Here is a 27,534-nt window from a genome sequence, read left to right on the forward strand (position 1 = left end):
GATATGATTCTCCACAATTTTTGTCTCAAAATGATTAGCAAACTAGAACTTTCATGGTCTAGAAATCTGCCAAGTTCATCTTCCCTCAGAGTAACACTACTTGTAGAAGCACTGTTAATTTATATTATAAACAGGTAGCATAAATCTCTGACAAGATGTGGTGCCAAAAACCTGATAATCTTGCAAAGGATGACACTGACTTGGAAAAAGCAACACTATGTATAAAGGATATGTGGCACTGCTAATGGCATGAGAAAAGGGGAGCCAAACTTACAGAACCCAAGCTTTGACTTCTAATACTTTCATGTAAATTTAAATGTACAAAACAAAGGAAACTTATGATGAACTATGAAATTAAACAGGCAGTACTTACGGTTATTGGAACATCTTTTGTTCCTGAATTTAACAAATGCAGATTTAAAATTTTGGGCAGATCTGTTGAGACACACAGGGCATTTTAAGTGCTGTAGTATCCAAAACCAGAACTTTAAAAACTAATTTTAGCTATAAGATATTTACTTTGGGTTTCCAATGTTCAGTATGTATTTAATTGTCCTAATTAGAAAACTGTAATCTTTAATTGGTAAACAGATTAAAATGTTATTTTTTTCCCTTTAATATACTCATTAATATTAACCAAGGGGCATAAGCACAGGTTGAAAAGTCAAATGCAAATTCCTTTCCCATATATTTAAACAGGAAATTATAACAAACTGAAAGCTTCCTGGAATTCAATTATATAAGCCTTCAAATCTTTTTAAAACTCTTTGCAAACAGGATAGCACTGCTAATCAACAGCTATCCTGAGGCTTTAACTCACAGTAGCTCCTGGAAGTTATCAGCGGTATGGTCAGATATAGTGTACCAGCAGTGAAATGCATATGTCTGGAGATAATATAATAACCTTAGTTTCACTTATTTTATGTTACTTTAATTATCTGTACCACAAAAATATTATGCATAACTAAATAAACTACACACACACGGACACAATTATTATGTACAAAACCTAAGGAACAGAACAACAATGATGCATTTATTCTATAGTGATATCTCAGGTTAGTCAATATGAAACTATAACATATTCTATTAATTCCATTCCTTCTAGACTGCATGAAAGGGTTGGGGGCGGGAAGCACTGGTTTGCAGTAATGGGGGATATGTAATTGAGCCTTTAGCCACTCCTATACTGGTTGTCCAGGGCTTGGTTCTTTTCTCTATGGTGCTTAACATCTGCATGAAACTGTTAAATACTTCAGTTAAACATCCCCAGTCTAGGCCAGATAGGAGATGAAGTAGATGCTGTTACACCGTGTCTGGATGGGACAAAAAAACTGAAACTGAATCACAGCAAGATTGAGTTATTTGTCCAGAAGCAATCAGATTTGGAGTAGGCCCTTACATTAACCCTGGACTGGGTTGCACTTTCCTTGAAAGAAGAGGCCCATGACTTGAGGACTCCTGGACTTACAGCTTCTGTTTCAGCTGCCGGTGGAGGGCATTGCCAGGAGAGCCTTTTCCCAGCTTTAGTTTGTGCACAAATTTTAATCTTTTGAAAAGAGAAGCACTGAGGACCTCATTACCTTGAAATTGCATTACTGCAATACCTTTTACTTGGGGCTGTCTTTGAAGAATATCTGGAAACTGCAGCTGGCACAGAATGGAGCAGTCTCCATGCTAGTGGGCTAAAGGCATTTCAACGGTGCTACATCTGTAAACTGCACAAAATGCTGGTCCCTTTTCCTCAGGATGTTTGGAGGCACCTGAGCTCAGTGGCAGCTTCTGTGAGACAGCTTTGTCGCTCTGGAGCACTCTACCCCGCCAATTCAGATGGCCCCCCTACTTTTAGAGTTTACAGATAGCAATGAGATGGGTGTTCCCCATCAGGCTTTTGGGCTTGAGGTGACTGTTATGTGTTCCTGGTTTAAAGATGTGTTTTGTTTTAAATGATCATCTTTAAAGGTATCATCCCAAGTCTGTGGAATCAGGCAGGATGTAAACTGTGTAGTTAAATCAATAATTATAATTATAATAATAAAGATTCAAATGTAGGATTTACCTTGTGTTCTTAAAGTACCAAAATCTAGCATTTCTGTTGATGAATAAATTCCTGGAGCTTTAAAAGAAGGTAACAAAATTAGCATTCTTATCCACTGTAGAAGAGAAGTACATGGAACAGATTAAAAACTCATCACAAACCTGTTGTAACTTCTACCTCTACTGGAAGAATAATGAACTCTGTACTATCCGAGGCATTTGTTTGTATTCGAATAAAGGCTGTGTAATTATCTGCTTCTCTTGAAGAAAAACTTGCTCTCATTACTCCTTTAGTTTCATAGGGGGGGATTTCCTATTGAATAGACAATAGTGCAAAATTATAATCAATGCAATAAAAGGTCCAGAAATCCATTTAGTATAATGCTGAATATTTTTTGTTCTATTGATTATATATTTAGTAGAAACTCCACCATTAGTGATTATTATCAATACTTTATATAAAAACCCATAACCATGCTTGCTAATCATAACAATAAAGAAGCATGAAGAGGTTTCAATTTATGCTACTTTTCCACTACAAAAAAACTTATCTACACTTCCTCTTCTCTATGCATTCAACATTTCTGAAAATTGTATACCTCACTCACACAAAAGAAAACAGTAGTTAATAATGATAAACTAGCAGGAATGCAATCACTGTGATATAGATGAGATGGAAGACCTGTAGTCTGCAGAAATTCTAAGTAGGTTAAAAGCAACTGTATCTTTTATGTAACAAAGATTTTTTATGCTTTAACCCAAAAGTCATTTTGTGGAATACCCCCCCTCCCCAAGTCAGGACAGAAGTTGGCACTTGCTTTAACCACATCCAATGTTGCACCTAGCTTACTTTTTCCAGTTGAAGAATAAATGGCTGTCATTTATTTTTATAGAGGTCAATACAGAAGTAACTGAAACAAAAGCCATTGTCGTCTCATCGTATCAACTGAAAAGTAGTTGGTCAACAGTAAAAATGGAAGTAAAAGAATCAGTGGTTAATTTAGATACTTTTGCAAATGTAAAACACCAAAAACACAAAGACATACCATCATCATCATGTTTATTACAGCCCTAAGGACAGACACAATAAAACTATACAATAACAACAATCTTACATTAATACATATATATAAACAGAAGCAATTAATATACTACAATCCAAAATTAATTAAGAATGAAAATACTAAAATGAATTGAAATAAAATACTATGTTAAGAAATTCAAAATCTAAGTGATGGTGTGGCATATTGTGCAGATGGTAGCACAAAACTGGGCAACCTGGGAGGATATTTTTGGGTCCTTGTCCGAAATAAGTAGCATTAGATAGCAGTCACTCTCCCTGCCTGGAAATTTCTTCAATAATAGATATATAAGGATCTGTCTAGAATCCTTATATAGGGAACAATATAACAACATATGGCTTAGGGTTTCTATTGAGCTGTCACCACATGGACACAGCCAAAGGTGCGTAGGAGTACCCTTAAAACGACCAAAAAGGACTGCTGAGGGCAATGCATCCAGCTTGGCAAAAGTGAAAGCTTTACAAAATTTCAAAATTGTGATAGATGATAAATAAGCTAGAATGAACCCTTCCAGAAGAAAATGACAGATGTTGGGGTGTAGCACCTTACTTAAATTTGCTTGGAGATCTATATCCCAGATTTGTTGTTTCAGGGCGGTTCTAGCATTAGATCACAGATCACTGTTATTCCTATTCCTATAGGTTTTTTTCCCTAACTTTCATTAAGTGTTAGCATTTAATTCTATGTTATAATGGCACTTTCCTTTACACTACACTGATGGGCCCTCTAACATTACAAAAGGTAAAATTCAATGTCATCACTTAAGAGAACTATTCTATCCCTTGCCTCCTTTTTTAAACTTTTCCAGATTTGCTGTAGAGGATATCAAAAGAACAGAAGCTATCAAGGTAAATGAAATCTTCTTCTGCTTCTTCTGGTAGAACTACTTTGCCATAGAATTTCATTTCCAGGGATAATATCCATTCCTATTCTGGATGTATTCACATACAAGGCAGAAAAGAAAAGAAAAAAAAAACCTCCCTACATTCTGAGGATACCAGTTCATCCTTCTAATGAAGCTCCAGTGCTTTGGTCCATAAAAGCTCATGGCACAATTAATTGTGCTTGTCTTTAAAAGCAGATATAACAGTAATGAACTATCACTCACCCATAGTTTTTTTGTTCCTCCTTGTTGGCCAGTTGGAAGCTCTAGATGAAGATCACCCCCACTTGAATACATTTCTACTACCTGCGAGGAAAGGCAAAAAAGAAAAAAAGAAGTAGAATAAAGTTGTTAAAAGCATTAAAAACTTGAATCCAAGTTCAAACTAGATGCATCAGAATGGCTACATGCTTAGAGGACAACAATATTTATGACAAAAATCTTTTAAAAATACCCAATTTTGAAGTGAGAAGTCACCAGTAATTATTATATTTGTCTTATATTTGTCTTATATTTCCCTGTTATTCTCTGCCTAAGGATAAGAAATTTCAATAATTCACAATTAATAAGGGCCTTATTTGTCATATTTCCCCTCTAAAGAGTCTAGAGAGAGAGCTCTAATCTTTAAGAAGAAAATCCAATACTGGATTCTCCTTTCTTGTTAGTTTCCAGGTTTAACCTTCCAGACATCAAGAAATCCTAAAGTCAGAAAGACAAAAGGCACCATGTAAGATTTGGCAACAGGGCACATTAGAAGGGCCTGTGGAGCCAAATATTCCTAAACCCTGGTAGCCCTCCACCGTATCATGCCAGGAAAAAATAGGCTAGCCATTGCCTCTCATTGCTCATAGTGGGAAGGAATGCTCTTCAATCTTTTCTACTCTGCCGATCAGTTGCCAGCAAAGCACTGGATTTGTCAGAGTACTCTGATGTCAGAGCACTGGCCTAGAGATAATATTCTAGCTGAAAATAAAGTAAGAAATAGATAAGATCAAAGATTTCAAGAACTGCATGGAATACTTATTATATTAAAATATAATTCTTTAACAAAGTCCCATAAATATGAAAGTGTTACTACTTGCCTGCAAAGGTTCACTATGGGGATTGTGTATATTTATTATAGGAGAAAAACTGCTGTTCACAGGAACCTTTGCTCCTATAAAAGGGCGTAGTCTGTAAGGGTTTGGTACTCCTACACCAAACACCTGTTTAAGAAGAGAAAAGAAAATCAGTAATCAATATGCTTATTTTGTCTCTCCTAGCTTTAAAATCCACATAATTCTCAGCACTAAAGAAATTCCTATCTTTTTCTGAAGTTCATTGTGTAAGGTTTAAAGGCCTCAGACATTACTTAATTTCCTAAAGATATATTCTACTATGTAACATTTTCTGCCTTTCACCCTCAGCAGAAATGAGAGTTTTAGGTTATGCTTCTGTCAAAATACAATTCTCTAATATAGCATAATGCACTAATAGCAAAATGTTTACTTTGTTGATATTTTCTCATCTCTTGATTCCATAGAGTTCTGAAGTTATTAAATTATTATGTGCATATATTGATTTATATAAATTGCATTGTAAGACCTTCTGGTCATTCCTTTGCATACACTGAAAAATATATTCTTGAAAAACCTACTTTGACATTCAAGTATCTTCCACTTATATTTTTAATATCATGATTAAAATCAATTAGTACAACTGAATATTCAACAATAATTCACTATACTACTTAAATCAAGTTTTTATATTGTTAAATATATATGCAAAGTTCAGTGCTATTTTGTAGGTGTTCTGTTGCACTGCATTACTGAGCATGTTGTAGCATAATCATTCCAGCCTTCCTCATATACTGTGTTGAAGTACAAATCCCAGCACTCCTAGGCAAAATAATTATTTGCTACACTGGCTGAGAATTATAAGATTTGTAGTCCAAAACATCTGGAAGCCACCATGTTGTTGTTTTTCCTCCCATGAATAGTTTTTATCTGAGAGAAGACTGATCAGTAAGGAAACAAATTGAAGCTTTCCAGTACAGCCCAACAGGAGGACCAGAAAAGAAGAGATGAGAGTGACCACAGTATTGTAGTTCTTTCCTCTAAGGGCTGTGTTCAGGTGAAGGGGAAAAAGTAATCTTCTCTCACAGTCTGAATATTTGCTGATTGCTCACCGGGAATGATTGAGTAATTGTGTAAGCAAAGACTGTAAGAGGTATATAAAGCAGTAATTTTCCAGGGAACGAACTCATTGAATTAGCAAACAGGAGTTTGACAATGGAGTTAACAAGAATATTTAAGGAGAAGTCCCTAACCACTTTTCCCTCTAAGACAGGGTTTCTCAACTGATGTTCCGTAGAGCCCTAGGGTTCTGCAAGAGGTCACTAGGGGTTCCCTGGAAATCAGGATTTATTTTTAAAAAGCAGAGACGAAAACTGAATAAAAACCCTCCAACTCTGGGTTGGCCTGCTGGAGTACATATGGATCCTGGGCAGGGGTGGGGATTGTGCAGGGTGTGGAAGCAAGGAAGTGAGCAAACTGCAAACCAAGAAGGGAACTGAACGAAGGAGTGAGGAGCGAGGAGTGACCCAAGGAGTGAGGAGAGAAGCAGTAGGTGGTGAGCGGGCGAGTGACACTGCTGGGGCCTCCGTGCCAGGGCTCTCCTTACTGCCGCACACCTGCCTTTCTGCAGGTGCAGCAGCCCGGGGGGCTGTCGCAGGGTGGGCACAGGAGATCTGGGTCTGGTCTGGTCTGGGCACCAGCGGCAGCAGGAACCATCCATAGGAAGGCATTGAACATTTTGCGCAGTTTTCAACTTTACTGTGTGAGCAAGCTTTTTCTTATTTAACAAGCATCAAAAGCAAAGACAGAAGACATCTTATTTCAGTTGAAGATGAAATCCATGTATGCTTCTCTCAAGTTCAGCCCAGAATTGAGTATTTGTGCAGCACAAAACAAGCACAGGCTTCACATTAAAGAGGTACCTTTCATTCTTTATTTTTAGTTTAAGAACACTGTTAATCCATATATACAGGCCTACACATGAAACAAATATAATAATTTTGTAACATCTGATTTATATTTGAGCCTGAATGTGCAGGGGTTCCCTGAGGCCTGAAAAATATTTCTAGAGTTCCTCCAGGGTCAAAAGGTTGAGAAAGGCTGCTCTAAGCCTTTGTTTCTGAGAGCCTAAGAAGTGATGTCAACAACAAAATCTTCTGTGGCTGGTGTATTAGAAATAAAAGTATACATGAATGGAAAACATTAATTGTAAGCAGGGCTGCTTCTGATGTTTGCATTTCTACCCACAAACAATCTGGCATATACTTTCAGCAAGTACAATATTGCAATAGTGCTTGAAGGAAAAGTCACAGGATGAGAGGAATAAGTGGCTCCTTTAGTTCATAATATAAAATGAAGATTTACCCAATAAAAAAAAAAGACATTTCAAGAGGACTGAGAGAGGAATCAACCCTATCTAAGGAAGCAAATCAAACAAAGGAAAAAGCTTCTGGATAAGAATGACGACCAAAAAGAAGACACATGGGGAGAGGGACAATTTTCATAGCTTTTAAGCCCTTGCAAAAGAAACAGGCTTTGAGCTATAGGGGGGAAAAAAAGAGATACTGCAGAACAGGACAAATAGTGGTAGATTCCTGAAGAAGCCAATAAAATGAATCCTGTATGACCTGGAGATGAAAACTCTGAAGTAAAGATCCCAGATAAAGAAAGGCTTATGTCTTGTATAGGATGGTGCAAAAGTTGCTGAAATGGGGTCTTTTACATCTCTTAATAAAACAAATAAGGAAGAACACCAGCTCAATGCTTATAGACTTTGTTGTCTATGATCCAGTAATTCTCAGATTATGGGAATAAGCAAAGGGAACTAGAACTCTTGCTCATACCTGGTGAGAGACTCCTGTGGTTGTATAGAAGAATACAATGTGTTCAAAAGGAACATAAATAATAGAAGAGGGACTTGCAATCTTAAAAAAAATTACTCCAGAGAGCATCTAGTTAAAATAAAAGGAGGAATGAATAAATCCAGAACTGTTGCTGTTGTCTACTATCACTCACCTAAACAAGCAGAAGGTATGTATGAAGCTTTCCAAAAAAATAGCAAATTTTCAAAAAGGTTTAAAGTAGTAGTGAAGACTTTAATTATTCTGATATCTACAAGGAGACAACACTGCGAAACCTCAGCTGTCCAAGAAATATATTCAGAGAGTGCATATCAATGTATCCTTATAAGACTGGAGAGAGCTATCAAGTAGGATGCCACAATGTTCAGTCCTGGGGCCTGTATTCTTCAATATTTTTATTAGTGACTTGGATGAAGAAATAATAGAATGCATATTAAATCTACAGATAATAGAATCTTGAGTAATCCAGCTAGTATCCTAAAATAAATTCAAAACAATCCTGATCGGCCCTAAGATGAGTTGAAAATAACAAAATTAAATTTAAGAGAAACAAATACAAAATTCTTCACTTGGGAAACAGAAATCAATTGCCCAGTATGAGGGATAACAGACATGGTAATAATTCTTATACAAAAAGATTGCAGAATAGTTAACAAACCGAAATTTGTTAAACATCAGCATTGTGATATGGCTGCAAAGGAAAAAAGAAAAAAGTAGCCTGGGGCTGTATCAATGGAAATATAGTTTCTGAATCATGGGAAATAATTATTCTACTTTATTCTGCATTGGTCAATCTCCATTTTGACTAGGGTGTTCATTTTTGGGGACCGCACTTTGGGGAAGATTCAAAGTGCAACAGGTCCACATAAGGGAAATGAGGACATCCTTCAAATACCAGTTGGATAGTGGAACCAATTCCCAGAAAGATAGTAGCTCCCATTCCTTGGATGTATTCAAGAAGAGGCTAAGCAGCCACCTGTCAAAGTTGCTTTAATTTTTATTCTAGTATTGAGCAGATGTTTTGGACTCACTGAGCAAAATGCCTACTTCCAGCACTACAATTCTACGAACAGGATTTCAAATAATCTAAGCTGTTGCTAGTTTCAACTGAATAGTGTTATCTTTATGTATACTGTACTAGGAAGCAATATTACATTGTTCTGACAAGTATCATTGAATATGTAATTGTGTACTCTTACCTGGTAAGTAAATACCCCATGATTAGATGTGTTAATAAATAATGTGTTTTCTACATTTCCCACAACTCTTGCAAGAAAAACTACATCAAATGATGTATTTCCTCCTGGGATAATTTTCTGGAAAAAAAAAAGCCAAAAGATATGCCATGCTGTTGATCCAAAAAGCACAGTGTATCAAATATGCAAAAGAAGAACTGATATATGAAAGCTGTCAGCTAAGGTCCTAGGACTAGAATTGCAGAAATCCAGGTTCAAATCCACCCTTATTCATGGAAGCTCATTGGATGACTTTGGGCCAATCACCTTCTCTCATCCCAATCTACCTCCCAGTGTAAAATGGGAGGAGGAAATGTGACGTACCTCACCTGAGCTCCTGAGGAAAAAACCTCAAACAATTGGAATATAAATCTAACAAATAAGTGGTTTATTTGTCCTTCCTGAGTTATCAGGGTTACAACTACAGTAGCAAAATAAAAGCTGGAAGTCACTGCAGTTTTTTCTTTGCATTGATCAATTAATAAATGTGCAAGTGGCCATGGCTCTAAAACAAAAAACTGGGAGGCAGGAATGCAATCCCTGGAGAAACTCAATTCTCATTTTTTACTGAATTCTTCTTCATTGGAGGAATGATATAATCAACATACTTTTGTTATTGGGATTTTGTTTAAAGTACAGTTTGTTATGATGAAATGAAAAGATCCCACAATAACAGCAACTTCATAAAGCAAAGCTGGCTCACCCTATTTTGAAAAAAAGAAGCATGGAAGTGTGACGTTGTTGCAGATATTGAAACTAATATAATAGTCTCTTCTGAACTGGGATTATGCAAGTAAACTTTTTCCATTTTTGGCATCCCAACCGGCCTGTATAAAAAGAAAGACCAGAAAAAGCATTTAGAATTGTTTATCTGTTATCTTACCACAGAATGTTTACAGTTGCAGGTCATAAGATATTTTGATACATCATGGGAAAAAAAATTCTGGTATACATGCTATCATTAAGAATTTCTCTTATTTGTTTCCATAGGTGATATCTAGTATTAAGTTAACCAAAAAAAAAAAAAAATGCATATGGTGATGGCATTGTACAAGCAGTACCTAACCCTTTGTCCTAAGGCAAACAACAACTAGGATAATGCAGCTGTAATGAACTTCAGGCATCGAGGATTTATTTATTTATTTTCTATCCCGCCTTTATTGTTTTTATAAAAAACTCAAGATGGCGAACATACCTAATACTCCTTCCTCCTCCTATTTTCCCCACAACAACAATAGCCCTGTGAGGTGAGTTGGGCTGTGTGTGTGTGACTGGCCCAAGGTCACCCAGCCAGCTTTCATGCTTAAGGTGGGACTAGAACTCACGGTCTCCTGGTTTCTAGCCCGGAGCCTTAACCACTAAACCAAACTGGCTCTAAATTACTACATTTAACATATTCAAAGGAATAAAAATGAAGTTTCTACAGGAGGTAGAAGCTTTATGCAAAGGAAATTATACCACTAAATGAATGCTTATGCTATTATTCCATAATAATCTTAGCTTATTATGCTAATTTTACAATAGCAAGTTCCTACAGTAAGCAAATAGGATGTTTTGGTATTTATGATTATATTAGGGACTATAAATCATCTTATTTATAAAATTATTTGCATGCTGGTTTGAAGTTTCAGTTGAGAATGGAGTTAATTAATATTCCAACTAAATATTCTTAGTAAGCCCACATGCTGCCATTGTGAAGAAAGCACTATGATTACAGTTCTCAAGGACATGTCTCTAGGTCTTGGAAACTGTCAGGCCTTCGAGGTAGGACAGGTTAGAAAACAGACTCCAGTAATACTAGAACTCTTCTTTACTGATGTAGACTATTGTAACAGAATCTGAAAGCCATTTGACAGCATTTCCCCTTCTTCCCTCTTACACTCAAGAGAGTTAAGGTGGAACTAGTTTGAGTTTTCTTCCTGTCCTGGGCTTAAATCATGTTTTGCTAACAAGTGTCACATAGTATCTTTAAGGTCATCTCTGTGGTTGTTTATACAAACTAAAAGCAGAAGAGAAGAATGAACAATGCTTCTTCTGTAGCAAGAAAAATAGTGTAGGACTTTTCTGCTGATGAATTCATCCACATGGCTAACTAAATTAATATGCCACAGCCATTCAGTTTGACAATATACAATCTTGTTTACAAGCAATTAATTGTGATGAACACCCTCACTGAACAAACCTGTTTTTCCAACAAATCTATTATATCAGTTCCCCTCCCCCGCAGCACCTAACAAATCCAATGGGTTTTCAGATGGCATTTGGGGTTTCCTGATGATCTGGTGGGCAGTTCATTGGAATAAGAGGGTTGCTATGGCATTTAATTGGATTGCACTGGAGCAGTGTGCCCCTTCTTACAGGTCCAGTGCAATTCCTTGGCTTATTTAAAGGCAACTCATAACAACTGGAGAATGAGGGCAGTCATATGCTTGTGACAAATGCACACAAGTATTTAATATTAGGGGAGAAAAGAGTCTTGAATCTTTACCTGTCTGAATTGATGTACTTAGGAGCCTTATTCTAAAAGCAACAGGTCTTTTAAATACTTATACTGATCTTTTTACAAGTAGTTCTTAATTTATTTCAGTTCTTTAACAGCTTAACACAGCATTCACACCTCCTTTACTTTCCTATGAAGAAAAACCTCACAAAACAGATTCCATAACTCCACCACAAATTTCAGAATATAGTTTGTTTCAATTACTGTATGCTTGTGTTTAAAAATAAAATTATGAATTGTTGTACTACACACTTGCACATGACTGTCTACTTTATACACCATAAACTTAGGGACTCAAGACGTAGAATGAAGGACGTCAAATCCACGCATGAATTCTAGTTTTAAAGCTGCCAGATTATTGCAGGACAGACAGCTCTTTGACGATCTTTTAATTACAGAAGAAAATATATCTCAGTTCAGTCTTATGTTCCTAGCTATAGTGTTCATTGATGATAAAACAGAAGATGGGAAAGATGGGGAAAATAAAAGAAACAGAAGCCATTCAAGTAACTGGGAGACAATAATCTCCTAAAATATTAGTTCAAGGTGAGCAAGAGTCAATGTTTCTCAGTTTCCGCTCCATCGATTTGGCACAGCCTGCATCTGGAAATCTGGATGATGCCCTCCCTGGCGTTTATAAGAGCAGTGAAAAAGAGCTTTTTTTTCACAGAGCTTTTAATCTATAAATGATGCTAGGATTTCAGATACTGAGGGAGGGTTGATACATATTTTAAATGGTTTAAATATATGCTTGTTTGTGAAGATGTAAACTCCATATGGAGGCTGAGGTATGTAAATATAATAAGTAAAGTATTTGCTGTACAGGTAGTCCTCACTTACTGACCGCAATAGGGATCGGCAACTTGAATCACCGGAGATGATTAAATGCGACTTCACATGACCACAAAGGACTATAAGGACTAGCTCCGAATATCTTTCCTTTATAACTTTCAAAATATTCTGTATAAAGTATACAGAAGGAATCAAGTTCAACTTTAGCATAAAGATTTTATATAATTCCAGTAAAGGTTGTCTTTCATATGTACTCAGAACTTCCTTAACTTCATTTTTCCAAAGTTTTCTTACATTTTTTATTATTTTTCCATGAAACTTATGCAATACTACAGCTGTGAAGGTTGCAAATGGTGATCACATGACCGTGGGACACTGTGACCATCATAAATACGAGCCAGTTGCCAAGCACCTGAATCACAGCCCCATGATTGGGGGGATGCTGTGATGGCCGCAACTTTGAGGACCAGTCATAAGTCTCATTTTTCAGCACCGTCATAACTTTGAATGGCTGCTGAACGAGTGGTCAGTAAGTGAGGACTACCTGTATTGGAATAAGCATGTTATCTCCATGCCAAAGTATTGAAATGTAAAATTTCCTAGTGATCACTGCATTTGATATTTAAGCTGTGGATATCTTGCATTAAAAGCCAGGTACCAAACACTGGTTTATATTACTAGCAGAATTACATCCTAGCTTTAATAAACATCATGTGTGCTTAACCTATGGTCTAAAATAATACCATCCACAGAGCTGTACTAATTTATTCTAATACAGGGATAAGCAAAATGTTCCTTGCTTGGTACAGCCCCTCCAACAAGTTTGTATCAAAATAGGGCATTGGCTTCCATATTTCAAGTGTTCTGAAATCCCATGATTGCCTTTTTTTAAATTCCTGTAAGCTTAGAGACTTGAATTTCATTGCCAAAAAAATAGAATGCAGTTTTCATTCTAGCTGCCACTGGCTGGAGTAATTGCAGGGAGACAGAGAAATATGGACGAGGACTTATTCACATGTTCTGCAACAGTATTGTTTTAGACTGCTTCTTTGGAGAGAGAGAGAGAGAGGGAGGGAGGGAGGGATGCAAAAGAACAGACTTGGAGGCTGAGATTTGCTAGTGACTGTATGTTCAAGCAATCTACTCCCAATCCAATTCCCTAGAATACTTAATATTACGTATTTTTAATTAATTAAGCAGTGCACAGAATGGTTAAGTAAGAAGTAATCCCTCTTCTACTTTCCTTCCCCTTAAAATTAATTATAATTTTACAATTCACTTCCCCAAAATATCCATTCCATTAAGATCTTATTTACATATTTTAAGAAAATCAGTTGGCTATGTTTCCCAGCAAGTAGCAGGACAACCTAACCTTGGCTGACTTTGAAAAAACTAAGCAGGGTAAGACCTGGTAAATAGCTGGATGGGAAATCACCAGGAGTTCCAGAGCTGTAAACTAGATTGGGAACTCTTAAAACCATCCTAGAAGACATGTCCACATTGTCCCAAGAAATCAAGCTTGACTCAAGGAATCAGCTTATAATTGGTAATGTAATTAAGCTGTGTGAGTACACTCATCTACAGAGTATAGCACTCTGCTAGACAGAGACATTTCTTGTGTGTTGGATTTCCCCAGCCTGCCATTAGATAATGACTTAAAGCTAAGGCTTCCCCTCACCCTCTGGAGCACTGGGAGCCCCCACCCACCTACCCACCCAAACATTAGTGGATGATGCTGATGCTGGGCTTTTGTAACTGATTCACCTTGGACAGTCACTTTACTCTGGGGTAATCAGCTAGAAATGAAAGGAAGACCTCTTCCTGCCTGCCTACTAAGTTTACTTCTGATTTTAAATTCTCTGTCACAAACTTAGAATTCATGGATTGTAATATAATGTTGTAATCCCTCTATATTCTGATTTCTTTTTCAGGCAGGTTGCCAAATACAAACATATTCACTACAGACAGTATTGGTACTGGAGCTATGCAAAAGGTTTCAAAAGGGCTAGTCATTCTCAGTCTAATGTAGTTTACAGGTTTATTGTGGTGGTAATATGAAGAGATATCTCCATATAAGCCACCTTTCATTCCTGGAAAAAAGATGGAATATAAATCTAATGAACAAATAAACAAACCATTCACTTCAATCTGTTATATTAAATTATGCTTTACGAAACTGAATAGGATTCAAATGTACATATCATCTATAGTGCCAAGCAGCAATCCTGAATATCTAACATCATGTTATCATTTTTGCCTTTTTAACATCATTACTACTACTACTAGATTTATTACCTTTTACTTTATGCAACTCAAAATGGTGCACATAATGCTTCCTCCTATTTTCCCCACAAGAACAACTTTGTAAGGTAGGTTAAGCTGGCCCAAAGTCACCCAATTGGCTTTCATGCCAAAGGAAGGACTAGATATCATGGTCTCCTGGTTTCTAGCCCAGCACCTTAACCAATGTACCCTTATACAACCCCTGATTTATTTAAGGCCTTTTTTATTCAAGAGATACAAAAATAGCAGCTGTTGTTTTGCAGATGCACACAATGTGCAATTTGACATAGTGAAAAATCAGCTTACACAATAGTTGCTGGAACAGAATCCTTGTACAACGTGGTGACTGTCTGTATAGGTTTTTTTCTGAGGGTATTATTCAGTATATTAACTAAAACATTCCCAACTTACTGTTCATGAAAATCCAGCATTGGTGGTTCAAACCGAATAGGTCTACAATTTCCTTGGTACATAGATACACTATTACAGAAAAAGAAAAGAAGGGAAAAGTCACTCAGTTTTAACTCATGTTCAGATATATATCAAAAATCTTATAGGCTAATGTTAAACAATACTAGAACTTCTACTTTTGGAATTAAGTCATTTTTTACATAAGAACAGACATTTTTTTCCTACACATGCAAGCAGTGATCTAGACCATACAGAACCCTTTAAGACAACTTGCATTCAGAAGTCTGGTTGAGACAAGGCTATGTTAGTTTGAGTACAGAAACATGACAAAATACACATGATGCAGTAAAGAGCTTTCTTGGTTATCAGGCAAGAAACTTCATCTAAGCGTTATCAAGAATTAATTTACTCGTTTCTGCACTATTTTTTTTTTAATAGAAAACAAAAAGGTACACAGCACAAATATCATTTTTTGAAAATTGTATTTACCAATTATTTGTATTACTCATTTACATACCAGACTGTATGAATGCACACAGTGCGGTATACAGAATGTATAATAAAAATAATTACAGATAACTTAAGATCTCACCTATAATAAAATATGTTGCATCAAGTGAAGCTAAGTGGGCCTCTGAGGTATTCAGTGCTTCACTAAAAGAAAATGAAATCTTTCCTATCATTTTGGGGAAAGGAGCAGTTGCATTGCACCTCCAGGTAGTTTTGGATGACAAAGATTATTCAGATTAATTTCAGTTTAGCTAATAGCCTGATTTGGAGATAGAAAGAACCTTGGTTGTTCTGTTGGATTTCTAATTACAAGATGTAAGAGGAACAGAGTTCTCTCAGTGGCTATTATTAACTATGACATCATACTGGGTCATCTTGCCCAGTAGTATTTAGGGGTGCTAAATCTCTCCTGGAATCTGCAGGAATGCCCATGAAGGTAATGCTGAGACAATATAGTGCAACAATATTTGCTGTTTGAGGTGAAATGGTCCTACTCATAATTTCCTACCTTCTTTTAACATTCACATGAAATGAGTAGAAAAAGAACCATGAGGGAATTTGACTTAAGTATCACAACAGTGCAAGTCTTTATTATTTATTCTATTTACTCTGACAATTTCCAGCAAGGTGTTCATGAGAAAAGCTGCAATAAAAGAATGTGAAAATGAACTTTATTTCATTCAATATAATATAAGTGTAATTAAGACTAATGCAATTCTTATTTAAAGTGATGTGGTGAAAACTGAATGCTTACTTATGGGCAGTTCTGACAGAGATGTAGGATTGTATGTCAGGAATGGAGCTGCACATATGTATATCTATTAGTCTTAGACCAGTACAGATAAGACAATAAAATTGGTTTTACAATATGAAACTGGTAAGGTGCTTATCAGTAAATGCAGTAAAAACAATAGATCCCATTTGCTCACCAGGTCAAAGTTAAAATAGCCATGCTGCAGGGACTATCACCCTCCATCAGAAATTGGGCATAGGCTGAGTCTAGTCTACCAGGGTACTTGCCAATCAAGGGAGGAATAACCCTAGCCCTTTTCTCTGTAGAATGGGCAAGGGAGGATGGCATATTCCCACGTTTCTACCTCTCCCCTGTCAGAGGGAAAAAGCCACTGAACTATTGGGCACTTTTTGTACTTGCCCTTCAGTACAGCAGAAGGTAAGGCTGAGCACCTTACCAGTTTCATATTGTAAAACCAAAAAGTTTTTTTTTTCTTGAAAGACAAAAATATGAGTCTACATTAGAATTCATCAGAAAATTTGAGATAGAAGATCAAAAAGTTTTAATTCATTTTTTTAAAAAATTAAGATTTCCTTAAGTTGGACTCAATTCATCAGAACTACATGGGCACATAGCTTCCTTGGCAACTATACAAAAGTGGTTTGCTACTTCCTTTTTCTGGGATCTTTTTAAGACTTTCCCCTTTAAGCCTGCAGCCCTGGGATTTGCTGGTGGTCTCCCATCCAATTATAATCTGTTTTAAACCTGTTTAGCTTTCCTGAAATCAGTGAAAATTAGCTTAGAAGATGCCACCTGCTGAGGCTTCAATTTATTTATTGCATATAAATAATAGAAAAAGTAAGATAATTTAAAATGAAGATCTTAAAACATATATTTTTAAAAGGACATATTAGGCCAATAATTCTCTAACAATTCCCCCCCCCCCATACAGACACAATTAATAGTATATCACTACTACAACTCTGTGGTCACTGGCCACTAAAATGAAATAAAACAAAGTTCAGTCTCTGGCTACAAAAAAGGATTTCCCACCTACAGCCTAGATGGATCTAGGTGACTCAGCATTTTCCATGAGCAGCCACCTGTAGATTACACCAGCTTGCATCAGATTCCTAAACATGAAAGCAAAATTGCTTTATATGCTGTGAGAAAAATAGTAAAGGCAGTCACTGTTTAAGGGAAATCAGTTGCAGATGAACAAGAGCAAAACGTTAGGATTTAGGGCAAATCTAAGATGCTATCTAAGGCTGAGCACTGTTCTGGAAATTAATGGCAGAAAGGGCACATATAGTAGCCAGGTATGACAGGAAGAATAAACTTGATCACATGACAGAGTCAGGGAAAATTAGAGCCAGGATATTAATCAGGATTGTAAATGTTAAACAACTGAGATTTCTGAAGACCAAAGTTAATAGGTATATTCAAATTGCTAGGATTTATCAATATCAATAATTTGAGGACTTAGTCATCAAATATGCTTTTAAGAGAGACTCCTCTCGCTTGGCTTTCTGTGCAATTCAACACACAATAAATTGATCTCTCCTCCCCCCCACCCAATCCTCAAGTTCTTCCACATGTATTTACCTTGATTAACAAGGACTTGGAGGAGTGCTAACAATTCCAGCAGACCACAGATACAAATCAGATAAAGATTAGCTTGCACATTGTTCAGCTGTGCGGTGATTACAAGAGACCCAGTCTGGAGTGATAGTTCTTTGGTTTTAACCAAATCTAGGGAGATCCAGATTCAAGTTCACCTTTAGTGATGGAAGTTTACTGGGCCAAGTCACTATCCTTTAATCCTACTTATCTTACCAGAAGGTTGTTTTGTGAAAAATCAGGATAGGGAGTTTTATGTTTGCCACTTTGACCTTTTGACAGAAATGGGATATAAATCTATCAAATACATAAAATAGATAAGTAATGATCTCAAGTGTTTTTCCCTGTTTCAACTGGACAGATATTCTTGCTTATCAGCCATTTCTTTGAAACACCAATGCTTCCTGAACAACCCTACTTCATTTGAGCAGCACAAGATTCATGAGAGAAGGGTATATAATACTTTTAAGGCCAAGAGCCACAGCTGTAGCAGTACACTGGGTACTATCAAATAGTAGTAAGGGACCAGACAAAAGTAAAATCTAAACATCAGAATGGCAGCTTTTGGAGGGGTTTGCATGAAGCACTTGAAGAGCTGCATATGACCTTAGATCTGCAGATTATGCATTCCTATTACAGAGGAAAAGACTGCAAGGAGTCTTGCATTCAGACAAAAGTCTAAGTTGCCCCAATGAACCTAGGTTGAAGTAATGCAACTTAATATTAAATGGTGAAAAATAGAAAAATAGGCATGCATGACTTGTTCATAGATTTAAAAAAGCCCACCCAACTTCTATCCTGGACACTGGTTGGACAATTTTGAATCTCTCCCAGTTATGTCTGCCTAGGCCCTCCCTGAAATGGCAAGCAAAAGCTGGAGGACGGGATGTTAAGATGGCAGTAATCTATTGTGATTTTATTCCCCATACCAGGTATAAAAGGAGGAAAGGCTGAAAAGAACTGTTATTTGAAAAGACCATGTATAATGCAAAAACAGATAGGAAAAATATGGGTAAAATATTGAGAAGCATGCTTGGGAGGCAGAGTATAAAATAATAATTTCACTAAATCAGCAAACTCCTGAGAGTCAGTTTTTATTGTGGTGGGATATAAATGCAATAAATAAATAAAGTATGCCTGAGCTAAAAAATGGAAACTCTTGCCATAAGGAAATCACTGCAGTGAAGAATTTAGTAATTTCAAAGAAGAGATTGTATGCCAATATAAAATAGCATCAGTAATTGTCTGCTGACCATACAAAATGTTTATCAAGTACCATTTTGTGACTGGCTCCTTTCTTGCACTGCCAACTTGCAGTTGTGTTCAGTTCTCTCAAAAAGACTGAGCAAGAAAGTTTGAAAACCCCTCATAAAGGGAATTAGTAGCTATTGAAGAGATATATATGTCTCACTTTTTCTTCACCCCTGTTCTGATTGTATCTGAAAGGTGGAGTTCAAAATGTGCGAATAGTTTAAAATCTAAATCCCAGGCCTGTGCAAACCATTCAAATTAGTATTTTGCATATTAACGTATACAGAATACACTTCTGTAATACGTATGCACATGACAACCTTGGAAAACCCTCAAAGTAGGTACGTAGATCACTCGGGAAGATATGGTTACCTTGCAAGTGAGGAGCCCTCCAAATGGTTTGCATAGCCCTACTAAATTACATCTTACATTATGTAAGTTATAACAGGAGTTGGAGTGTCTGTTGGAGCCTCTAAATTAGTTTCTAAATGAAACATTTCTATTGTATTTATATTGATGGTTGGTTTTTGTCACTGTTGTTGTTATCTCGGCTACCAATTGTCTATCTATTTTGTATTTTCGGGTGGTGGTGCTGGGTTTATTAATTGTTTGCCACCCAGAGTCAGTTGGGATGGGCAGCCACATAAATGAAATAAATAAATATTATACTAGGCTATAGTGCATTACTCAGTATTCAGAAGTAAGCCCCACCAAGTCCACTCCACTCCTTGGTATGACAGTAATAGGAATGGAACTGTAAAATCTTTGTACATTTAACATCTAGATCAAGTACTTCCCTCCAAATGCATTAAGTTATCAATTTGCTTAAAAAGAAGTTCCAAACATTCAATGATCTGATTTTACTTACACTTTATACTTAGCAATTATGAAGTGGGTATAACTGAAGACATATGCAGTCTTTAAAATATTATTTGCTGCAAGGGGGGGGGTATTAGGCTCTCATGGCATCAAGTAGTTGAACATTTTTTATTTTTGATTTTAACTGTTCATATGCCTTTTTGAAAATTGCAAGTCTGGCATGTCAAAAATAAACAGGAAGTGAAACTAGCAAACACCTGTATGCCTGTTAGAGACTTTGTTTAGACTTTTTTTTGTGGTTATAGTTTTTGTTCAACTTTTTAAATATAAACTTCAGAAATAGCTATTTTATTAAAATATTTTAGTGGACTGGTAAATTATTTTAACCACGATTTATACAAGTTTGTACACAATGTACAGTTTTTTGCTATCTGAAAGTCTTGTATTTTGCTGATCAGATTTTTTTTATAGCACAGACAAGCTTTTATAGCATTACAGCTGAAAAACATTATGGGATGTACTATCAGATTTCCTATGACAGTATATCTGCAAACCCCCAAAACAGAAGATTTAACAGAACATCTGGAATGTTCACAGTGCCTGTTAAAATTTCTCAAGAGCATCCTGTCATGTTTGGAATCTAACTGAGGTTCAGAATATTTATTAAGAATTGTCCAATTATGACAATCAGATGATTTAGCAAAGGGAGTGTGTACCTTAATACAAACACATATCCATCATGTTGTTCTCTGTTGAGGTAAGAATGTTATGCAAATGGTAGAAAAGGATTAATAGTAAACAAAAAATAAAGAGATCAGATAAGAAAAAAGGAGGAGGGAAACCTGGTTTTCTATAACTTTTCACTGTACCTTGTCATACTTTTCTATCCTTTCAAACCATCCATGCTTCAACCATGTTGATACTTCAATTCATATAATCTTTTTTGTTCTTCAAAATTCTCACTTCTCTTTTTTAAAAAAAAATTGGGAACTCCAATAATGTACAACACTTTTGGTCTTTCTTTGCAACCCAATCTCTCTTCCTTTATATAGTTGTTTTGCATTCATTCTCTCTATATGACCAAACCACCCTAATAGACTTTGTACTGATCACACATTTTTATATGCAATTATGAATATTATGTTATTGTTACAATACTCAATTGTCCCCATTACTTACCCACTCATTCTTGTCCCCATTCCCACTTACACATCCTAGGTAATTCATTCCTACAAGATTCAAGTTACTGCATTTCTTCTGATATACCCTCATTTCTATGTAAAAAGGTGAGCAGCAGCATACTTTTTGCTATTTTTGCCCCTTTCAACAGACCGCATACTACTCATTCCCTTTCTAGCAACATTTGTACATCTCAATATCGCTCTATACATTTCTCCAGCTTTAGTAAACCCTTCTATAATGGTACACAAATTCATTCGTTTTAGATTGCACCCAAACAGCTTTGGAAAATACAAGCTCTAGGGACCCACGCTCCATTCTGCCAATAGGTTAGACCCATCTATCTCATTATCTGAGGTTGTATTTGGTCTAGTTGTTGTGAGGGGGAAAAAAGTCTGTTATGAGTGGTCGACTTAAGCATTTAGTGTGGGAGGTAACTGCAGGCAAGGGATTCAACCACTTCTGTTTGTACTCAAATTTGTTAAGGACCTTTGTCAAATTACATGAATTGGGAAAAGATAATCATGAACTTAGTTTCACTTGCTAAAACTTCTTTCCTGTATTGCTTATTGCAACTGTTAAACCTTGTTCATGAGCTCTTCCTTTGTGTGAGCCAAATATTCTATTAATTCAATCCCATTGCGTAGTAAATGTTCTAGATTTTCACCATTTATGTATAATCAGAATTCTGCCAAGCTACTTCCCAGGCACATTTAATGAACTAATTCCCCTGTAATTTTTGCATTCACTCTTGCTATCTGTTTGTGTAGGGAAACAATAATGGCATTCTTCCAATTGTCAGGCATAAATGCAGTATTCATACAAATGTTAAACTAGTTGCACAGCCACTCCATAAGCAGATTACAGCCATATTTTAACAATTCTTCAGTCAGTCTCAACATTTTACCCCACTGTAGTACTTGTTCAGTTTTGGCACATTTTGGCCACTATGCCACAGGCATAAGTAAAACTCATTTCTTCCTGAAGCATACTCAGAGTAGTCTATGCAAATTATATATTTACAGCATTCTATGCAGACAAGGATCTCTAACCTGGAGACTACCTTGTAATCCAGCCTAATGTTACCTACATTCCACAACTAGCAGGTAGATACAGTGTACTGATACAAATTCATGACTCTTTGTCCTAAGAGTTTCAAAATTCTTCTTAAATCATTGGCTATTAAGGGAATATGTGCATGTGTGTGGGTGTATAAATAGTAAAGTACTATGCCATATTTAATCTGAAGTAATTTAATTATAATTTGTTATTTCTATTTTTTCTTTGTATCTTGATCTTTGGCTAGTTGAACAAATCACATTGAGCACATAACATTAAAAAATAAAATCCTTGCTTGCTATGGGGTAAATTTTCAACTGCTAATAAAACAATTAATTTTATAATTTCTGTGGTTTCAGGAAAATATGCATTGGAGTTTAGGAAGCACTGCATAATGCAGCACCCTGTTCTCACTTCCTTAATTCAAATATGTATTTTCCTGGGACTATGTGGCTATAGTGAGAGCTGAAAAAAGGCAGATATTCTTTAAGGAGGAGCTGACAGGTGCAGTCAGTATGCTCACAGCCCCTTTAAAGCACCTTTTCCCCTTCAGATCCAAATAGCTGCACATCCCTAGCTCAAAGCCATTCAGAGCTCTACAAATCAGCCCCCAAATCCTGCCTTAGGCCCTAGAAATAGATTGGCAAGTAATGAAACTAACAAAGGACTAGTATGATATGATTAAGTTGGCTAAGTCCAATCACAAACTTTGAAACTTTCTTTTGGATGAACTGAAATTTAGAAACTACACTGAAAGGTAGCCTACCATACTATGCATTGCAGTAATTCAAGTGAATGATTACCAGAGCATATACAGGTAGTCCTCGCTTAATGACCATTCATTTAATGACAGACAGTCAGACAGTCAGTTATGACGGCCTTGGAAAAAGTGCTTTACAACCTGTACTCACACTTACGACCATCACAAACTGTTGCACCAACCCCACAGTCACATGATTGCAATTTGGGCACTTGGCAGCTGGCTCGCATTTACAACCAGTTGCAGCATCCTGCGGTCACATGATTATGATCTGTGACCTGAAGCTGGATTTGCTTAACGACCACAGTGATTCGCTTAACGGCCATCATAAAAATCATGTCTTTTACAAAATCATGTGTTTTGTAAAATCATGTCTCGTTATGTGGTGACTCACCTGATGATCGCACTGCTTAACAACCAATTTTCCAGTCTCTATTGTGGGTCGTTAGTGAGGACTACCTCTATAAATGATGTTAGACCATCCCTGCCCAGAAACATCAGTTTAAAACTTGTAAAAGGCATTCTTAGGCAACACTACCATACTGTAAATAGATTTAGAAAAGGGAATAATTGGATGGAATGTGGCAGTTTTATCAAAGAGTGTCAAAATAATTAAAATTATAAAAAGATACTCAAAGAACAGCTTAATTAAATTAAATTAAATTAAATTAAATTAAACTATTATAGTAAACTACTTACCTTTTCTGCTGATATGAATTGAGGCCAATAGCTGTCTCAGTCTAAAAAAAATGGAAAACTTCAGTTTTAAAGCAAACTCTTTAAACATTACTTCTAAATATTCAGATTATTTAGATCCTGAATATCAGCTGTCTGTCAGTTTAACTAAAGAATGTCTAATCTCACAAACATTTTAGATTGATAAATACCAATAAATTTGTAAAAAGTAAAGATTCCCGTTTAGTTGTGTCTAATGACACACTAGGAGGTGGTGCTCATCTCCGTTTCCATGGCTGAATAGCCAGCATTGTCTAAGGACACTTCTGTATCATGTCGCCAGCATGACAATCACGGAAACACTGTTAATAAATTTGTAGGCAAACAATAAATACTGCATATTTGGACTTTCAAAAATCTTTTGATGAAGCTCCTCATCAAAAGCTTTTATGCAACCTCAGCAGTGCTGGGATAAAAATACAAATATTTGGCTAGAAAATGAGAAAGAGAAAGTAGTAAATGTTCACCTACATATGGGGGATGTCATAGGAGTATGTATTGGGAAGAACTACAGACTACAATTTTATACATGGAATTGTGCCATATCCAAAATTCAGGTTTTAGAGTTTATATTTTAACTTGACACATGATCTACACACACACACACACACACACACTTATTTATTTATTTATTTTAATCCAATCATGTCCAATTCTTGGAGACTGCCTGGATAAGTCCCTGCAGCTTTCTTGGCAAGGTTTTTCAGAAGTGGTTTGCCATTGCCTCCTTCCTAGGGCTGAGAGAGTATGACTGGCCCATGGTCACCCAGCTGGCTTTGTGCCTAAGGCAGGACTAGAACTCACGGTCTCCCAGTTTCTAGCCTGATACCTTAACCGCTACACCAAACTGGCTCTCACATATAATTTACAGTTTTGCTTATATAATGTTTATCACTTATAGTTTCACTATTTCCTTTTTTTATACTGACTTAATTATTTTAACCAAGAACTTTTAAAGTTTGATACTCATGTTTTGATTAGAAAATGGATATGAAATATATTACAGTATTGTAAGCTTTTAATTATATATTAGTCCATTGATAGGTTAGATTTGTTAGCTATCCATCCATACGACTGTTTTGTTTTTATCTATATTCATTATCTTTTATATTCTTTTATACTTGTTTTATCTTTTTTATTCTTGTAAAATACACTATTGTAATATATAAATATATCAGATAAATAAAGGGCAACCAAAGTGATCTGGAATTAGAGCAGCTTTCCTTCTTCCTCCTAGCAGAAAGGGAGTAGTAGGAGGGGAAAAAAGAGATTATAAAGGATAGCTGCACAGAGGGGAAAGAAAACCAATGAAATAAAGATGAGATAAGATAATTGACAGAGAAAGTAGAGAGAAGTACATGTCAGGAATTATAAAAAGAGTTAACATTTTACTTGGGTGGGGCAGAACTTATCTTCAATATTAAAGCACAGTAGTGACTTTTAACCTTTTTGTAATGCTTGAATAAGGCTACACTATTTGAAAGGTAAGAGATAAGCATAAGCTTCGTGTGGCGCAGAGTGGTAGGCAGCAGTATTGCAACCAAAACTCTCCCCACAACCCGAGTTCAATTCCAGCAGAAGCTGGATTCTCACTCCAGTAGCTGGCTCAGGTCGACTCAGCCTTCCATCCTTCCGAGGTCGGTAAAATGAGTGCCCAGCTTGCTGGGGAAGGCGACAACTGGGGAAGGCAATGGCAAACCACCCTGCTATAGTCTGCCAAAAAAGTGTCACGAAAGTGGCATCCACCCAAAGTGTCAGACATGACTCGGTGCTTGCACAGGGGACCTTTCACCTTTCAAGAGATAAGCCGGAGAAAGAGGGAAGCCATTGAAATTGTTTTTGCGCCACTGAGACTGAAGACTCAAGAAAAATGTGTACAGGCTGAGGACAGAGGAGAAACTCAATCACTGGATTCTCTATTTTTTCTAGAATCCTCACTCACAGTCAGACAGAAGCAGACTTTCCCCTTCAATATCTGCCTGTATTCTGAGAATGTAAGACAACCAACCCTTTTTCAAAGGTCCCACTCTACAGGAAAAAGTCACCTTCTCTTGGAATAAATGTGTTGTTTAATAATTTTGCTGTTCATCACATAAATAATTACAATTCAGCTGCAGCTCTTTAATGGGGAACAAGAGGGTGTATATTGATGTTTCAAGTTATGCACCCCATTATAAACTATGGTTAATGAGTCACAATGGCTGAATCCTTACATCACACAAAGTCAAAATGACATTCGAATCCAGTCAGTGTATTGATTTTTTTTACAACACTACCAGCAGCATCATATAATTCAGTTCTTCAAATTTACCATGAGAAATGGCATGGTTCAAGTTCCTATATATAGAAATTCATTTATTTACTTATCATGTTATTATGTGACAAATGAATATACATTTGATTTGTCTATCTTTTGTGCCTGTTTCAGAACTGCTTTTAAGAAATACTTTATGCTGAAATCAATCAAGAACAAATGAGAAACAAAAAAAAACATATCAACACTCAGACTCATTCTCACTCTGACTACTGTATTTAAGGGAATGGGATCACTGTTGATTAAAGTTGAGAAATTAAGAATAACTAAATCCAGTAAACATGGTATAAGTCCACTGAAGATAACGAACGAACAAATTCTGTAATAACTGACCGCAGGCTACATCCCCACAGCATTTAAATCACATTTAGCACAGAGCTGCAGCATGCACACTGAAAATGTTATCTGTGAACAAAGGATCCAGCAGATCTTTAATGCCTAATGAAGAGTTACAGGGGCAGGAAAAAAAGATAAGGGAAGTTGCCACCTCTAGTCAATGTTGACAATTACACTGTTTTGAATCAGTATTATTGTTATGGCTTGCACTACTTGTTGTACACTGGTACATTAAGGTATAGAAATATTGAAATTTAAATTCAGGGAATAATTTCTGCATACCATATGATGACTTACAAATATGCTGTGAGACCTGTGAAACACATTTTTCCCTTTTCCTCCCTCACACTCACTCAAACCCCTCCCATCCATCATATATGCCAGTTTGCTGACAGGAGAAAAGATATAGCTGGTAGCCTGAAAGAGAAGGTAGAAAAGAACAGCTAAGAAAGATGGTAACAGAATATAACATGAAGAATGAAGAAGCTGTATCAGAACAACTATATATAAAGGCTATATAAAGTCTCTTGCCAAAGATGTACTCATTAAATATTAAAAAGGTTCATCTCCTTTTCATGAGTCAAGATGAATAAAAACCACTTTTAATTTTTTAAAACTATTTTGAAATCAAGTAAAGCTTTTTATAATAACATGATTTGAAATGAAATCTGAAATACAAACTTTTAAAACTTACATGATTAACAGGCTGTTGAGGACTACTGGCACCAAGTTCAAAGATAATACCCTAACTCCCAAACAAAAACATTATGTACCCTGTGCAGCCATCTAGTTGAGATTCAGCCTCTGCTTACTGACCCTCAGGTGACACTATTTAGCTGATTTTCTGACCTTCCCAAAGCTAGAAGGGTCGGACCTGGGTAGTATTTGAATAGAAGATCACCAAGATAGCCCAGAGCTGTCATCCACATGGGGTAGCCAACAACAGAACTTGGAACTCAATGGCAAAATGACTTCCTTATTGCTGCCATGAAAAGTACATGGAACTATCCAAATAGTCACCAAGCTCACTTCAAAGGAGCTTTTACTAACCCTGATCCAGCCCACAATGGTGTCCTGTT

General features: G+C 36.4%; 1 protein-coding gene across 3 annotated transcripts in view; it reads right to left on the bottom strand.

Moving 5' to 3' along the window:
• TMEM131 (transmembrane protein 131) overlaps positions 1-27,534 on the bottom strand; it is a 94,598-nt gene that overhangs the window by 58,046 nt on the left and 9,018 nt on the right. For 2 of the 3 annotated variants that reach the window (XM_063305000.1, XM_063305002.1), the window contains exons 3-11: positions 23,770-23,810; positions 15,140-15,208; positions 9,857-9,980; positions 9,118-9,234; positions 5,085-5,207; positions 4,228-4,308; positions 2,200-2,350; positions 2,060-2,116; positions 374-435 (exon numbers count right to left, since the gene is read on the bottom strand). In XM_063305000.1, the coding sequence (XP_063161070.1) occupies positions 374-435; positions 2,060-2,116; positions 2,200-2,350; positions 4,228-4,308; positions 5,085-5,207; positions 9,118-9,234; positions 9,857-9,980; positions 15,140-15,208; positions 23,770-23,810 (825 nt within the window). Of the gene's footprint in view, positions 1-373; positions 436-2,059; positions 2,117-2,199; positions 2,351-4,227; positions 4,309-5,080; positions 5,208-9,117; positions 9,235-9,856; positions 9,981-15,139; positions 15,209-23,769; positions 23,811-27,534 lie in introns of all 3 variants that reach the window. The other variant, XM_063305001.1, reaches the window with a different exon arrangement.

This window comes from Candoia aspera, chromosome 5, assembly GCF_035149785.1.
Source record: "Candoia aspera isolate rCanAsp1 chromosome 5, rCanAsp1.hap2, whole genome shotgun sequence".
Lineage (NCBI taxonomy): Eukaryota > Metazoa > Chordata > Lepidosauria > Squamata > Boidae > Candoia > Candoia aspera.